The following is a 16827-nucleotide window of genomic DNA, read 5'->3' on the forward strand; positions in this document are numbered from 1 at the left end:
GTCATTGTTTCTTCTGGCAGAGCTCAAGATATGCCTCGTTGCAGCAAAACACTAGAATGTATAACATACAACATATACAAAAAATAAGCAAGCAATGTAACACAAGTAAAAATGAAAGATATGTTGCATATGAAATACTAATATTTCATAAGCAGGTTATGTACAGTATCTGAGTGCAAAGAGCCTTGACTGTATAGACCACAGTGTCATTCTGCAGATTGATTGAACTTCATTGCTGCCTTACAGTTAATTAGATTTTTTCTCATCTGTAGTGTTGTTGAAACTGGCATACACTCTAGGTTTGTTCTTACCTTTGCCCGATGCTCTCCATGAGTCAAATGTCGGTTAAATGGTCGAATGGATGGTGATGTTGAGGTTTCTGTAACTTAATAAAATGATGTGTCTTGTGCTGGTCAGTGAGTCAACAACAGAATTTTACATTCATTACTAAGCACAGCTTAGTTTTGCTTGGCATTTTATTTTTTTCTAACCTCAAACTTTTCAATTTTTTTTTTTTTTTAAAGGATTTCAGTGTTGGCAGTGTTTGTGCTGGGAGAACCGAGATTTATCACAAATTGAAACATTTTAAATATCATCTTTTTAAACTTTGCTCTTCGGAGATTCAGTTTGAAGATCAAAGTGATGAGCCTGTGAAGGACAGAGTGTCAAGAGTGTTCAACGACTTAGAAACCAAAGGCTGGATTAAAGAGGTAAAAAGCAAATTGTCTGAACGTAACTGTAACCACTGAACCACAGAGCAGTTACCTTTACACCTGTTTGAGCATGTAATCTGAACGGACGTTTGTTATATAATAAGTCATGGAAAGTCCATTTCAGGTTCAAGTTTGTGGCAAACTGGTGCCTGTCTCTGGGGCACTGGGCACAATGCAGGAACCAACCCTAGATGGGGTGCCACTCCATGAAGCCCACTCTCATGTACACACTCTTGACCAGCCTGCACTTAATTTTTACATCTTTAAGATGTAGGAAAAAATTAGAAATAAATGGGAGAACATGCGTAAGAGCCAATCCGAGAAACTTAATGCTTTGAAAATTCATATAGTGTTTGCTTGATTCCTATTAGACAGTAGTTTCTTACTAGGGGGTGTACCACCAGCCTAACCCGGACACACACAGGCCGGACACAGGTTCAAGAGAACACCCGGTTCATTTACAGCAAACACACTGTGCACAAGTCACCAACACAACGGTACCTTCTTGCCGTCAGTCCTTCTCCCTCCTCTTCTCCTCAGGCTTTGTCCTCTCCTCCCGATTCTGGCCATCTTATGGAGTGAGGCTGCTCCTTTTTATAGGGTACCTGGATGGACTGCAGGTGCCTAACAAGCTTCTTCTGGCCACACTTCCGGGTGTGATGGAAGTGTGACCAAATAGAGCCCTGGAAAGGACCATGCACCCCCTGGCGGTGGCCACGGGTTCCAGCAGGGTTGAGCTCCCATGCTCATAATCCATGGCCCCACTGGAAACCAAGGGGGCTGCCCTCTATCAGCCCAGGGGAGAAACTGTCCTGATAATACTCTCTCACCCAGTCTTTCCACACCTTCGGCGTCCTGGCCTGGTAAGGATTCCGGCCACCCGCCACACTACCTGGAATATGGTGTAGCCTTTTACCGCCTGTAAGTTAACATGAGACAGAACTTTCTCAGCTATATTTGTAATACAGCGTGCTAATTAAGTCAGTTTTTGGAATTCGTCTCATTGCTAGCGTGGACTGATAGATCCATTGTGCAGTTTGCAAATGAGAAGGCCTACAGTTTTCAGGCCGTTTAGAAATGGTTCGACTGTATAAGCAAACTTAAAGAATGAAACAAGAAGAAGTTTTCTTTTCTTTGCTATATCATTTTTTTCTCTATTTTTAAAGTTTAACTTGGAATTTTTACTAAAGTTTTTAAAAATGAATATATTTTGTCTGTGGAATCATTTCAACATGTCAGGCTTTTGACAGAATCCCGTGAAGCAAACTAAAGCTGCAGAACTTTAGTAATTTTGGGTAAAGGCAGCTACAATGTGCATGTCCTACACTTGTGGATTTGAAGTGAGCAGCCTGGAGACGTGAAGTACCGTTTTTCTGCCTCACTCCGCACTGTCCGTGCAACACGGCCGCAGAGAGCTTAAACAACTCGCCACATCCACATAAAAACGACAAGGGTGAGCTTTCTTAAAGGCTGGATGTACCTCATTGTAAACTGAAATATATACAAAAGAAACGTACAGGTGTAGAACCAAAGACAATAAAGAATGATTTACATAGCAGAGTGTGTACCTTAAACAATAAGGCCTTAAAAGACACTTACAAAGCGAGTGATTTCCACGGTTGAATCGAGACAAAGAGAAGTGCGTAGACAGAGGTTCAAATTGCTGCGTACAACAACTAACCAGACCCAGGGGTTTATATACCTTAAAGATATGCTTCAGATGTGACCGAAACAACAGATAAAGGAGTGCCTACGTGAGACACATGGGGTGTATCGTATTCAAATGTTCATTATGGGACCTACGTGCTTTACGTGAGTTTCATAGACGTTTATGGCCCCACTGTGAGTGTGGGATGTGACTGACTGGTGTGTTAATAAGTGACAAGACGAAGGGGGAGCACAGCTCAACAAATAACAGTCACAACACAACATGTGGGGCAGAACAACTGCAATATCACATGCAGTCTGACATATTAATAGAGTAATAAAAAAACATGAGCCACCGATTGACGGAACTGCATTTCTGAGCTCCCAGCACAAGAATCGGGCTGCGTGCTGCACTGTATGTCACAAGGCTGCCAGCTTAGACCCTGCAGTGACAGGTCTGTGCTTTTAAAGGGACCAAGGATGGTGTTCACTATAGCAGGGCACAAAATGAAACAAAGGCGCACATTTAGATATGTAGAGTTTGTGGTGAATGAGGTTTTAAGGCTAAAATGTTATTTTGAAAAACAAAATGTATCTGATTGGTTCATTCAGAGCCTTGCCTCTAAATCAGAAGTCTGTAGGATGAATTAAACAGTGCTGCCCCAAAAATGCAGTTGTGTAACAAAATTAAAAAAAGAATTCATCCCAGGGTAAAACTAGTTATGCATAAGTGGTTAAGACCTTAAACAGTTCATTAACAACTCATCAAGGCATTTCCATTTAGGCCTGTCCGCTTATTATATTTCAGCTTTGTATTTTTAATTTGATCTAGCCCAAAAGTACTGAAAACTGAGAAGTCTAGTGCTAGGTAAGTGAAAAAAAAGTATCATTTGCAAAGGATTGCACGATTTTCTAGGTATGGGGGTAAATTTTGAGCTAAGAGGTGTAGACTTTACTGTCTGGACACTCTACAGCAACCAGTCATCTTGTCATCCATCCATTTGTCCATCTTTTGAAACCTTTCTAAAAGTCATGGTGGGTGACACTACTGCATACACCAGCATCACACCAGTGACAGGACAAGCTTAGCCGCACATCTCAGTTACCAGTCACTTTAACGGCACGTCAACCCAGAAACCCGAGGAGAACATGAACTGCGCTAACGTGACACTTCCAGGAATACATTCAGAAAGCAAAAATGAATACATAAATTGGTACACATACAGTGGTGTGAAAAACTATTTGCCCCCTTCCTGATTTCTTATTCTTTTGCATGTTTATCACACAAAATGTTTCTGATCATCAAACACATTTAACCATTAGTCAAATATAACACAAGTAAACACAAAATGCAGTTTTTAAATGATGGTTTTATTATTTAGGGAGAAAAAATCCAAACCTACATGGCCCTGTGTGAAAAAGTAATTGCCCCCTGAACCTAATAACTGGTTGGGCCACCCTTAGCAGCAATAACTGCAATCAAGCGTTTGCGATAACTTGCAATGAGTCTTTTACAGCACTCTGGAGGAATTTTGGCCCACTCATCTTTGCAGAATTGTTGTAATTCAGCTTTATTTGAGGGTTTTCTAGCATGAACCGCCTTTTTAAGGTCATGCCATAGCATCTCAATTGGATTCAGGTCAGGACTTTGACTAGGCCACTCCAAAGTCTTCATTTTGTTTTTCTTCAGCCACTCAGAGGTGGATTTGCTGGTGTGTTTTGGGTCATTGTCCTGTTGCAGCACCCAAGATCGCTTCAGCTTGAGCTGACGAACATATGGCCGGACATTCTCCTTCAGGATTTTTTGGTAGACAGTAGAATTCATGGTTCCATCTATCACAGCAAGCCTTCCTGAAGCAGCAAAACAACCCCAGACCATCACACTACCACCACCATATTTTACTGTTGGTATGATGTTCTTTTTCTGAAATGCTGTGTTCCTTTTACGCCAGATGTAACGGGACATTTGCCTTCCAAAAAGTTCAACTTTTGTCTCATCAGTCCACAAGGTATTTTCCCAAAAGTCTGGGCAATCATTGAGATGTTTCTTAACAAAATTGAGACGAGCCCTAATGTTCTTTTGCTTAACAGTGGTTTGCGTCTTGGAAATCTGCCATGCAGGCCGTTTTTGCCCAGTCTCTTTCTTATGGTGGAGTCGTGAACACTGACCTTAATTGAGGCAAGTGAGGCCTGCAGTTCTTTAGACGTTGTCCTGGGGTCTTTTGTGACCTCTCAGATGAGTCGCCTCTGCGCTCTTGGGGTAATTTTGGTCGGCCGGCCACTCCTGGGAAGGTTCACCACTGTTCCATGTTTTTGCCATTTGTGGATAATGGCTCTCACTGTGGTTCGCTGGAGTCCCAAAGCTTTAGAAATGGCTTTATAACCTTTACCAGACTGATAGATCTCAATTACTTCTGTTCTCATTTGTTCCTGAATTTCTTTGGATCTTGGCATGATGTCTAGCTTTTGAGGTGCTTTTAGTCTACTTCTCTGTGTCAGGCAGCTCCTATTTAAGTGATTTCTTGATTGAAACAGGTGTGGCAGTAATCAGGCCTGGGGTGGCTACGGAAATTGAACTCAGGTGTGATACACCACAGTTAGGTTATTTTTAACAAGGGGCAATTACTTTTCACACAGCCATGTAGGTTTGGATTTTTTTCCCTAAATAATAAAACCATCATTTAAAAACTACATTTTGTGTTTACTTGTGTTATATTTGACTAATGGTTAAATGTGTTTGATGATCAGAAACATTTTGTGTGACAAACATGCAAAAGAATAAGAAATCAGGAAGGGGGCAAATAGTTTTTCACACCACTGTACACTCACCTAAAGGATTATTAGGAACACCTGTTCAATTTCTCATTAATGCAATTATCTAATCAACCAATCACATGGCAGTTGCTTCAATGCATTTAGGGGTGTGGTCCTGGTCAAGACAATCTCCTGAACTCCAAACTGAATGTCAGAATGGGAAAGAAAGGTGATTTAAGCAATTTTGAGCGTGGCATGGTTGTTTGTGCCAGACGGGCGGTCTGAGTATTTCACAATCTGCTCAGTTACTGGGATTTTCACGCACAACCATTTCTAGGGTTTACAAAGAATGGTGTGAAAAGGGAAAAACATCCAGTATGCGGCAGTCCTGTGGGTGAAAGTGCCTTGTTGATGCTAGAAGTCAGAGGAGAATGGGCCGACTGATTCAAGCTGATAGAAGAGAAACTTTGACTGAAATAACCACTCGTTACAACCGAGGTATGCAGTAAAGCATTTGTGAAGCCACAACACCCACAACCTTGAGGCGGATGGGCTACAACAGCAGAAGACCCCACCGGGTACCACTCATCTCCACTACAAATAGGAAAAAGAGGCTACAATTTGCACGAGCTCAACAAAATTGGACAGTTGAAGACTGGAAAAATGTTGCCTGGTCTGATGAGTCTCGATTTCAGTCAGAATTTGGCGTAAACAGAATGAGAACATGGATCCATCATGCCTTGTTACCACTGTGCAGGCTGGTGGTTGTGGTGTAATGATGTGGGGGATGTTTTCTTGGCACACTTTAGGCCCCTTAGTGCCAATTGGGCATCGTTTAAATGCCATGGGCTACCTGAGCATTGTTTCTGACCTTGTCCATCCCTTCATGACCACCATGTACTCATCCTCTGATGGCTACTTCCAGCAGGATAATGCACCATGTCACAAAGCTCGAATGATTTCAAATTGGTTTCTTGAACATGACAATGAGTTCACTGTACTAAAATGGCCTCCACAGTCACCAGATCTCAACCCAATAGAGCATCTTTGGGATGTGGTGGAACGGGAGCTTCGTGCCCTGGATGTGCATCCCACAAATCTCCATCAACTGCAAGATGCTATCCTATCAATATGGGCCAACATTTCTAAAGAATGCTTTCAGCACCTTGTTGAATCAATGCCATGTAGAATTAAGGCAGTTCTGAAGGCGAAAGGGGGTCAAACACCGTATTAGTATGGTGTTCCTAATAATCCTTTAGGTGAGTGTATATATACTGCTCAAAAGAATTAAAGGAACACTTTTTAATCAGAGTATAGCATAAAGTCAATGAAACTTATGGGATATTAATCTGGTCAGTTAAGTAGCAGAGGGGGTTGTTAATCAGTTTCAGCTGCTGTGGTGTTAATGAAATTAACAACAGATGCACTAGAGGGACAACAATGAGATGACCCCCGAAACAGGAATGGTTTAACAGGTGGAGGCCACTGACATTTTTCCCTCCTCATCTTTTCTGACTGTTTCTTCACTAGTTTTGCATTTGGCTACAGTTAGTGTCACTACTGGTAGCATGAGGCGATACCTGGACCCTACAGAGGTTGCACAGGTAGTCCAACTTCTCCAGGATGGCACATCAATACGTGTCATTGCCAGAAGGTTTGCTGTGTCTCCCTGCACCGTCTCAAGGGCATGGAGGAGATTCTAGGAGATAAGCAGTTACTCTAGGAGAGCTGGAGAGGGCCATAGAAGGTCCATAACCCATCAGCAGGACCAGTATCTGCTCCTTTGGGCAAGGAGGAACAGGATGAGCACTGCCAGAGCCCTACAAAATGACCTCCAGCAGACCACTGGTGTGAATGTCTCTGACCAAACAACCAGAAAGACTTCATGAGGGTGACCCAAGGGCCCCATGTCCTCTAATGGGCCCTGAGCTCACTGCCCAGCAGCATGCAGCTCGATTGGCATTCGCCATAGAATACCAGAATTGGCAGATGCACCACTGGTGCCCTGTGCTTTTTACAGATGAGAGCAGGTTCACCCTGAGCACGTGACAGAAGTGAAAGGGTCTGGAGAAGCCATGGAGAACATTATGCTGCCTGTAATATCATTCAACATGAGCACTTTGGTGGTGGGTTAATGATTGTCTGGGGAGGCATATCCATGGAGGGTCACACAGACCGCTACAGGCTTGACAAAGGCACCTTGGCTGCCATTAAGTATCAGGATGAAATCCTTGGACCCATTGTCAGACCCTATGCTGGTACAGTGGCTCCTGGTGCACGACAATTCCTGGCCTCATGTGGTGAGAGTATGCAGGCAGTTCCTGGAGGATGAAGGAATTGATACCATTGACTGGCCACCACACTTTCCTGACCTAAATCCAATAGAACACCTCTGGGACATTATGTTTTGGTCCATCCAATGCCACCAGGTTGCACCTCAGACTGTCCAGGAGCTCAGTGATGCCCTGGTCCAGATCTGGGAGGAGATCCCCCACAACACCATCTGTCATCTCATTAGAGCATGCACCATGTTGTCAGGCATGTATACAAGAACACAGGGCCATACAAAGTGCTGTACAATTTTGAGTTGCTGCAATTAAATTTTGGCAAAATGGACTAGCCTGCCACATAATTTTTCACTCTGGTTTTGGGGTGTCTTTGAATTCAGGGCTCTGTAGGTTGATCATTTTCATTTCCATCAAACGATGTGGCATCCTTTCGTTCCTAACACATTACCCAGTCTATATCAGTATAGATATCCAGGAGGATTTCTTTTTCCCATTGAGATCTGATGTGTTTTCAAAGTGTTCCTTTAATTTTTTTGAGCAGTTATATATATATATATATATATATATATATATATATATATATATATATATATATATATATATACATATACAGTATATATACACACACACACACACACACACACACACACACTATGGTCTGAAGAAACATCAGAATGGCTAAAATGAAATTATCTAAAAGGAAAGAAAACTTCTTACTGGCAGTCCCAGTCCCAGTGAGGCTTTATGCAGGCCTATTACTGTTGGTATAAAGGAGCCCCAGTAGCGTTTCTTGACACAGTTCTGCAGAATAATTAATTTTGCTGAAAGTGTTAGTGTGTCAAAGAGGGGATGTACAGCTTTGTTCATAATTGGTTTTAATTGTCTCCTTAGCTACGACCTCCAGGGGGTCCAGAGTGTGTCCTGTAGCTGAGCCAGCCCTTCTAATTAGCTTGTTGATTCAGTTGGCCTCTCTTGAAGTGATGTTACCAGCCCAGCACACCACAGAATAGAAAATCACACAGGCCATCACAGAGTTATAGAAGATGTGAAGGATATCAATACCCATGTTAAAATAATGGAGCCTGCTAAGGAAAAAGCGCCTGCTCTGCCCTTTCTTAGATAGTTCTTCTGTGTTATGAGACCAGTCCAGTCTGTCATTGATGTAGACCGTAGTACATGTAGAAGTAGACCACCTTCACATCCATTCCAGTGACCAGACGTAGAAGGCTCTTTAGGGCGGCAATAGTCAATAAGCAGTTCCTTGGTTTTGCTGACGTTTAGGTTTAGACAATTCTCTTTGCACCAAGAAACAAAGTTCTCCACCTAACTCCTCTCTTCTGTCTCATGCCCCCCTTATCATCAATACACCCATAAGTGAACAATCATTTCTGCAAGTGACATGACCTGCTGTTAGATTTGTAGTCTGAGGTGTGAAGAGAAAAGGAGACAGGGCTGTTCAGTGTGGTGTTCCAGTGTTGCTCCCATCCAAATCTGAAGCACAGTCCTCAAGTCTCACAAGCTGCATTCTGCCCAACAGATTGTCCATTATCCAGGACACCATAGGCTCAGCCACCTGCATATCTCAGAGTTTGCCCCTTAACTGGGATGTCTGAATGGGTATTGAAGTTGCTAGAGAAATCAAACATCCTCCTAATCCTCACAGTGCTGCCAGCTTTGTCCAGGTGAGAATAATCTTTGTGAAGCAGATAGATCATTACATTCTCCACTTCAGTCTTTGTCTGACAGGCAAACTGCAGTGGGTCCAGGTGGTCTACAACTATAGGACTTGTATAGTCCAGGACCAAAGGTCTTCATGATGTGAGATGTAAGTGCCACTGGTCTGTAGTCACTAGGTGAAGAGGCGCCTGCCGTCTTTGGAACAGGAACCATGCAGGATTGTTTCCACAGCAGGGTCACTTTCTGGAGCCGTAGGGTTAGGGCTGACGGACACCTACGCTTACACACTGGAGTGTTTGTGAGGTGGGAGTGAAGAAATTGACGTGAACAAAGAGAGAATGTCTACCTGCACACAGGCAATGACCAAACCTGGGGCAGTAGGGCTGTTTTGTATCTATTGTGAACCTGTCATTAGGACCACCCGTTCATTCAAGCTGTCAGCTGTGACCTGGTGTACAGGGACCATGAGGTTTGCCAAGTTGTGTGGCCATTGTGCCAGTGCCTGTTTCAGCCTACAGTCCTCTCTAGCATCAGGCATGTTACTGTCCAGCTAAGCTACAGAAGGAGTTTGTGTATAAAGTCGATACGAATGCGTTGGAGAAATGGAAATGGGACCCAAATTCTGTCTGTCATCACACTCCCAAAACAATGTTTAGTAATAAAGTGACCTGAGTTGTGTTTGCTCGAGTTGTTACTTAGACAAGCCATTCATTATATTTTGTGTTTTTCTTTTCTCCATTAAGCAATTTGAGCTGTTTGAAGATTGCCAGAACGATGCTGACGTCTTCCAAGATGAGAAACTGGATTAAGGACTAAAACACATCACAGCCAGCGGCTGAGAACATTTTAGATTTCAAGCTACTGCAATATTCTTTTAAGTCATTTAACTTCCAAAATTTAATCAACATTTTTTAGCATCACAGAAGTTAAAGAATTATGTCATATTTCTTGGAGATTTGAAATGTTTTGTTAAGGTTTTATCATTCTGCATATTTTAATTTGTTTAAACTTGTAAATTGACTGCACTTATTATTTTTTACAATTGCAAACATTCAGCTGTTGTTTTATTCTTTGTAGCTTTGAGTCCTGCTAATACATATGAAGAAGAAACTACTGTATGTACCTCGAGATTTTTTTTTCCTTTTGACATTGAATGATGAAGCCTTCTCCACTTTGCTTGAATTGCTCTTTGTTTGCAAAGTGAAGATTATTATTAAGGTTTAATTTCCAAGAGGGTGGCAGGTATCGTTGTTACTCACTGACACATTAGAAAGAATAACTACGAGAGAGGGAGCAGACCATCAGTGCAGCTGCCAGGATACCTGAATGCTTCATGAGGCCATATGGCCGGAGCTTCAGAGTAACAGGAATCTGGGCATTCGGCACAAGCTGCTGGCTGAAGAAAGGCAAGGCATGTTTGGAAAACTATTTAAAAAAAATGGAGAGAGCGAGATGTGCTGCTGGCTTAGTACCAAGAATGAGACGGTAAGCGTGCGTATCATATACACCTTAATAATCGCACATCATCGGTTTGTCCGTCTGAGGCACTTTTAGCTTTCATTTCTTGTGTGAAGTCCTTCCCTCGCTCTTAGCATATTTCAAAGTCAAAAAAAGTCAAAGTCAACTTTATTGTCATCTCTGCTATACACTGTACAGGTACATAGAGAGACGAGACAACATGGCTCCAGGTTTTTCAGTGCAGACAAACATAGAAGAGCATAACAGAGAATATAGAATAAATAGGCATATGAAATAGACAATAAATAAGTGACACATTTTAAACTAGAGAATGTGCAATATGCATTTAAACTAGACAGAGTTTTAAATAAAGTTAGAACTAGAAAAAGACGAAGAGGTAGAAGTCAAGTCAGAATGCCGTATTCTTAAACAGTTGAGATTGACAATATGTTACATTATGACAGAAACTGTACCCTGGTTATTTTTAAGTACCAAGTTCAACATGAGTGCAAATGTGAAAAAACAGGTGCAAAAATGACATTATGCATTGGATGTGCAAGAGGTAGAAGGTTATAATGTAACAGGTTTCTATATACAGGTACTATATAATATCATTTACAGGTTATTTATGTGTACAATGTTCACATAAACATGTGCAAACATTTATACGGCAGCGTATAATCTTAGTCCAATGGGTGTTAGCAGCAGTAGCGGTATTTGGCCTGCTAATGGTATGTGGGCTTTGCTTGTTATAAATTGTTTTGTGTTGCGTTTTCCGTATTTTAACTGAATCAAGTGTACATTTTAGAATAGCTGAGGTATGAGGATGCAACTCACTTCACAACAGTTTAGTTTTACAGCTCTCCATCATCCATCCATCTATTATCCAACCTGCTACATCCTAACCACAGGGTCACGGGGGGGTCTGCTGGAGGCAGTCCCAGCCAACACAGGGTGCCAGGCAGGAAACAAACCCCGGGCTGGGCGCCAGCCCACTACATGGCACACCCACACACCAAGGACACACTAGGGACAATTTAGGATCGCCAATCCACCTAACCTGCATGTCTTTGGATTGTGGGAGGAAACCCACACAGACACGGGGAGAACATGGCAACTCCACGCAGGGAGGACCCGGAAAACGAACCCAGGTCTCCTAACAGCGAGGCAGCAGCGCTACCCACTGCGCCAGCTCTCCATCACGTACAGTATATACTTCCTCCCAATGGTGTCCTGCTGGTCCTCAGCATTAGAAGTAAAGATCAGAGAAATGGCACGCACTGTACCTGCATCCTTTCATAAGAGACGATGTCAGTGTCAAAGGGATGGTGCGTCTTTTTTGGACAGCACTGTGGGTTTGACTTCTGAAAGGACCCTCGGGGCCACCGACGGTTTCTTTTGGAGTTCCTTACTTGCTGTCACTAGTTTGGGAATGACAAGACAGGAAAGTACAGTAAAGCTTTAAAAACTGCACTTTTTTACGGCTTTGTTCCAGTCAGGAGGTGTATGAGGGGTGTTCAGTAATTTATCTACTCCAATAGAAAAGAAGAGTTGTCAGGACATTTGTTTTATTTTTCAATATAGTCCCCTGATAGCTCCATCCACTTTTCCTGCAATGGCTTTAACCCCTTTGTAAAAAAAAATCACAGCTGCCTTGACGTCTTCATCACTTGAACACCGCTGTCCAAGGCTGTTCCTTTAAAACTTGTAACAGGAAATAACCTGGAGGAGCCCGGTCAGGACTGTAAGGTGGATGTTTCAGCTGCTGGGACCCACATTCTCAGATGGCAGCCTGTGATTGACGTGACATGTGAACTGGAGCACCGTCGTGAAGAAGCAGCACATCTGCTGTAAGTTTTCCTCATCTTTTCTCCTTGATTAACTTCCGCAAAGTGATCATTACGTTGGCATAATTTTCCCCGGTTATGGTTGTCTTCTCCAGAAGCAAAAGTCCTTCATAATCCCAGAAGACAGTTGCCATGACTTTGCCTGCAGATTTTTCTGAATTTAACTTTTTTTATGGTGGGGGATGACTTGTGCTTCCACTGCACTGACTCCATTTTGGACTCAAGGTCTCCATGATAGACCCAAGTCTCATCTCCAGTTGCCAAAACTCTGGTCTTCACAGAGCATCTCCAAGTTCTCCTGAGAGCACTGGAGCCTCATGGCCTTCTGACATGGCATCAGCATTCTTGGAACCCATCTTGTGCTGACCTTTGACATGCCCAACTTTTCATGAATTATTTTCCAAACTGTTCGGGAAACCTTAATTCATCTGTCTGACAAAATTAAATCCTTGCCTTTCTTGGACATTTCTGTGGAAGTTGCTTCCACAGGCCACTTAAAATGCTTGCTCTAAAATGTAACTTTGTAGGATGATGGGGGCAGACTCACCACAAACTGCAGTCAAGCGTTCATGGATCTCTTTTGCCTTTTTCCCTTCTTTTGTGAGAAATTTTTATCACTGAACGTTGCTCCAAATCTAGCATTATCTTACTTGATATGTATGAGGACTCTCCTGACATCCTGTCTCTTGGAAGGTTAGACTCGCACTGAGCCACAACTGTGCACGAGTAACCTTGAGACGCATCACAACATACCCAGACTTGTTTCAGCATGCTTGCTGCTTTCTTTTTCATACTCGGGTAGATAAATTATTGAACAGCCCTCATCCATGAGTGCAAACCAGCAGCATCTCAAGAGCAGGTGAGCATGTGCATGAGGAGTGGCGGCTCGCGTGACAGAGGAATGGGTGACCAGGTCCTTTGTCAGCTAGTGGCAGGAGAGGCTTATAAAAGCTTGACATTTATGTGGATTTTGGCCAAGAGGATCAGGGGTCGTTTAGTGTTGCTTATGAACGCAAGATGGTTTCGCTGGATGAGATGGGCTGGAAATCTGTTACAACAGCAAGCTTAGTGACCCTTAGTGAGAGGGATGGGAAAACACAGCTAAAGGCTGAATTACAAGAAAGCGTGTTGGGACTGAATGTGTGAAAAAGCTCAGTGCAAGATGTACATCATTTTAAAACCAATGTGTGTTGGGCTTAAAAAAACAAAAACGTAACAAAAGGCATAACCTTCAAATGTAAAAAAAAAAGAAATCTGATGCTTGTCCATATTGTATTAATTATATTAAGTGTTGAAAAATATTGCCATACTGCACAGAACTGAATCAAGTCAGTGGAAATTGGCAGGAAATAACTTTATTTGCTTCTGTTTTTTGTTTCTGTTTTAGGCAAAAAAGTTATTTAATATTAGCTCAGATGCAAAAGATGTCAAATATGTAATACATAAATTGGGCTAACTGGGCTCAGATCAAACCTGTCAATACTTACGTGATATTGAAGGAGTTCTTTTTTAAACCTTGCTGACATCAATAACAAATCTAAAACAAACTGGCCGGCCTTGCTGTTGAGGTACAGCAGATATGCGGTCACTAAATAGCTAATCACAGACTAAGCCGAGTGTTCTTCCAGTTCAGTGGCTCAAGCCGAGTACATTTATGTGCACAGGTTAAAATTTTTAAAATAACATACTGTATATGACACAATATGGACAGTATGTTGTGGGATTATTTGTGATTACCTGTTTACTTGAAACCTCATCCCGGCTAGGCTGCTGCATGAATGGAGAACAGAAGAAACATTCTTCCCCAAAAAAAAAAATGAATTATTTCCAATGTCATGTTATTGTTTTAAAAATTACTTCCAAAATGAAGGAGTTACATTAAACCAGGATTCTTTTTTTTATTTTGACATTTGCAAATTCAGTGTATTTTAAGAATTTTATTTCACATTTGGAATGGCACACCATATACTGTATATTTGCTTTTGTATTATTTTTGGTTGATCAGTGGATTCATTTTTTTGCTGTTGTACAAATAGGTTATCCATTGCATTGAAAAATATGATGTATTATTATATGGTATAGCACAGGGGTCACCAACTCCAGTCCTGGAGGACCACCGAGGCTGCAGGTTTTCATTCGAACCCTTTTTCTTAATGAGTGCCCCGTTTGTGCTGGAATTAAATTATTGGAGTTAAGGTGATCGACTAATTGATTATAAACAATTTTTTCTAGAATTTTAGCCAGAAATGGGAGCTGGGAAATTGGACGAAAGTTGGTTAAAACTCAGGATCTAATTCTGCCTTTTTTAGACGGGGACGGACTGCAGCATGTTTAAAAAATGAGGGCACAACCCCTGAACTAATAGAATCATTTATAATGGCTAGTAAGGATGGGCCCAACACATCAAAGGCTTCCACTAAGAGACGTGGTGGTACTATAGAGAAAATGGTTTTAAAATCAGATATAATGGAAGAATTTAAAAAGCGCGAGCAGCGTGGTGGACGGCTATTAGTCGGGAGATCAACAGTAATATGCAGATCCATCATTAAAGAAAAGTGAAAGAAACATCACATAAATCAATATTATTCACTGAAATATCATTAGTAAGAATGAGATCAAGGGTGTGACCAAGAGAGTGAGTTGGTGTATTAATATGCTGTATAAAATCAAATGAGTCTAATAGTGATATAAAGTCTTTGACCAGAGGTTTTGATTTACAACAAACGTGAATGTTGAAATCACCAACAATAAATATTTTGTCATGGGAGAGGGTGATATCAGCCAGGAGATCAGAGAATTCAGAAATGAAAGTATCATTAATTACAGGAGGTCTATAAACCACGGCAAACAACAAAGAAGGGGTGCAATGGTGACATAACCACTTTACAAACAATGCTGTGGCTGTTTTGTTAATATCTGCAAAAGCTTCACGTGCCCAGAGGGGAAGAAAATTTCGGGTGGCAACTTTTTTTTTTTTTTTTTTTTTTTTTTTAAGATATTTGTTGTCTATTTTATAGCACATTTTAAGAACAAATTGTTTTCACATTTTTGGAAAGAACACTTTTTGTACCATTTTTATCAATATTTATTGCAAAATAAATTGCAGTTTGGTTTTTTTTCCCCTTAAGTTTTCACCTGTTTCTGACCCTCATTCTGTCCACTGGCCGCCTCGGTCCCTCTATCAACGTCCTGGGCTCTTCCAAATTTGCTGGATTATGATCCTAGGGTCAGACACCAGGAAATGGTACATAATTTAATTACAGCCAAAAAATGAGCATTTATAGCAGCTGTGCCTTGTGAAAGTATTTACGCCTTTGGCTGATTCTTTAATTCTGCAGAATAACAAATCCTACACTAAAAGTTTGATATTTTTATTTTAAAACACTGACATTAAAACTTACTTTTCTCTGCCATTGTTCTTAAGAAGGAAAGGAGATTTCTGGTTTGTCTCATCAGATTCAGTCTCTGGAGGTTTACACAGGTAAAAGCAGTGAATTATTAAAGTAACTGTCGCCATTGCTGGTTAAAAAAAAACCCTAAATGAAAGGATCATCACTCAGACTGTGAACATGAAGAACAGCTGTAAAAAAGACTGAAGAGCATTGCAAAGAAGTTGGAGACAAAATAATGCAAGTGCTTACATTGGAAAAAGGATACAAATTAGCGTTTGGACATCCCACCATTGGTCCAATTATTTCAAAGCGGGAGCCAAGTCATCCCACTCTAACTCTGCCAAAAAAAGGTATCTTTATAAACAAGGAGACTTGGGAGAGAAGCCACAACCACTATGACGGAGTTGAGGCTGATAGAAATGAGGTCAAGAGATCATCATTAACACTGGCCAGTGAGCGAGACTAGCACAAAAGAAACCATTACCGAGGATGAGGCATTTCTCTTTGTCTTTGTTGTACTTGAGGTCCACTACATCTTAATGGTGCACATTAGTGTAGCTGGTGATATGTCACTTAACTCAGCTCACACACACACGCGCGTGTGTCATAAATTACAAGGTAACACTACCGTTTACTTTGATATTAGAATAATTTGTGTTGAAAATCATTTTGTAATAAGTTCTGTAAAGAAACACACGTCAAATAAAGTCTACCTGACTGGAATGAAGTCCTGAATGTGCCCTGCAATGGACTGCTATGGCCAGCCCAGAAGCTTTTGAATGGTTCAGTCACATCTTAAGGGAAAAAAGAAAATCTGAAAAGCAAACACAGCAGGTGTTTATATAAAAATAAAATTATTCTTTTGGATGGCTAACCCCCTTTTTATTTTTAATGTACATTTCACCACAAAATGCATAGCAAAACTTGATTGTTTTAGGTAACAGAGCAGATGCCAAGGGAAGTGCGGTGCATTTTTACTTATGGCCTGTTCAGTCCCGACAAGTGAAAGCTGAGCCAATTCACTGGCTTTACTGCGTTCAGCTTCTTCAGG

General features: G+C 41.5%; 1 protein-coding gene across 1 annotated transcript in view; it reads left to right on the forward strand.

Moving 5' to 3' along the window:
• Nucleotides 1-10194, forward strand: part of ccdc82 (coiled-coil domain containing 82) — a 62451-nt gene extending 52257 nt beyond the window's left edge. The window contains exons 7-8 of the mRNA XM_039745611.1: nt 525-710; nt 9823-10194. Coding sequence (XP_039601545.1) covers nt 525-710; nt 9823-9888 — 252 coding nt within the window. The 3' untranslated portion in view covers nt 9889-10194. The remainder of the gene's footprint in view (nt 1-524; nt 711-9822) is intronic.
• The last annotated feature ends 6633 nt before the right edge of the window (nt 10195-16827 follow it).

The sequence above is a fragment of the Polypterus senegalus genome, chromosome 2 (assembly GCF_016835505.1).
Source record: "Polypterus senegalus isolate Bchr_013 chromosome 2, ASM1683550v1, whole genome shotgun sequence".
Lineage (NCBI taxonomy): Eukaryota > Metazoa > Chordata > Cladistia > Polypteriformes > Polypteridae > Polypterus > Polypterus senegalus.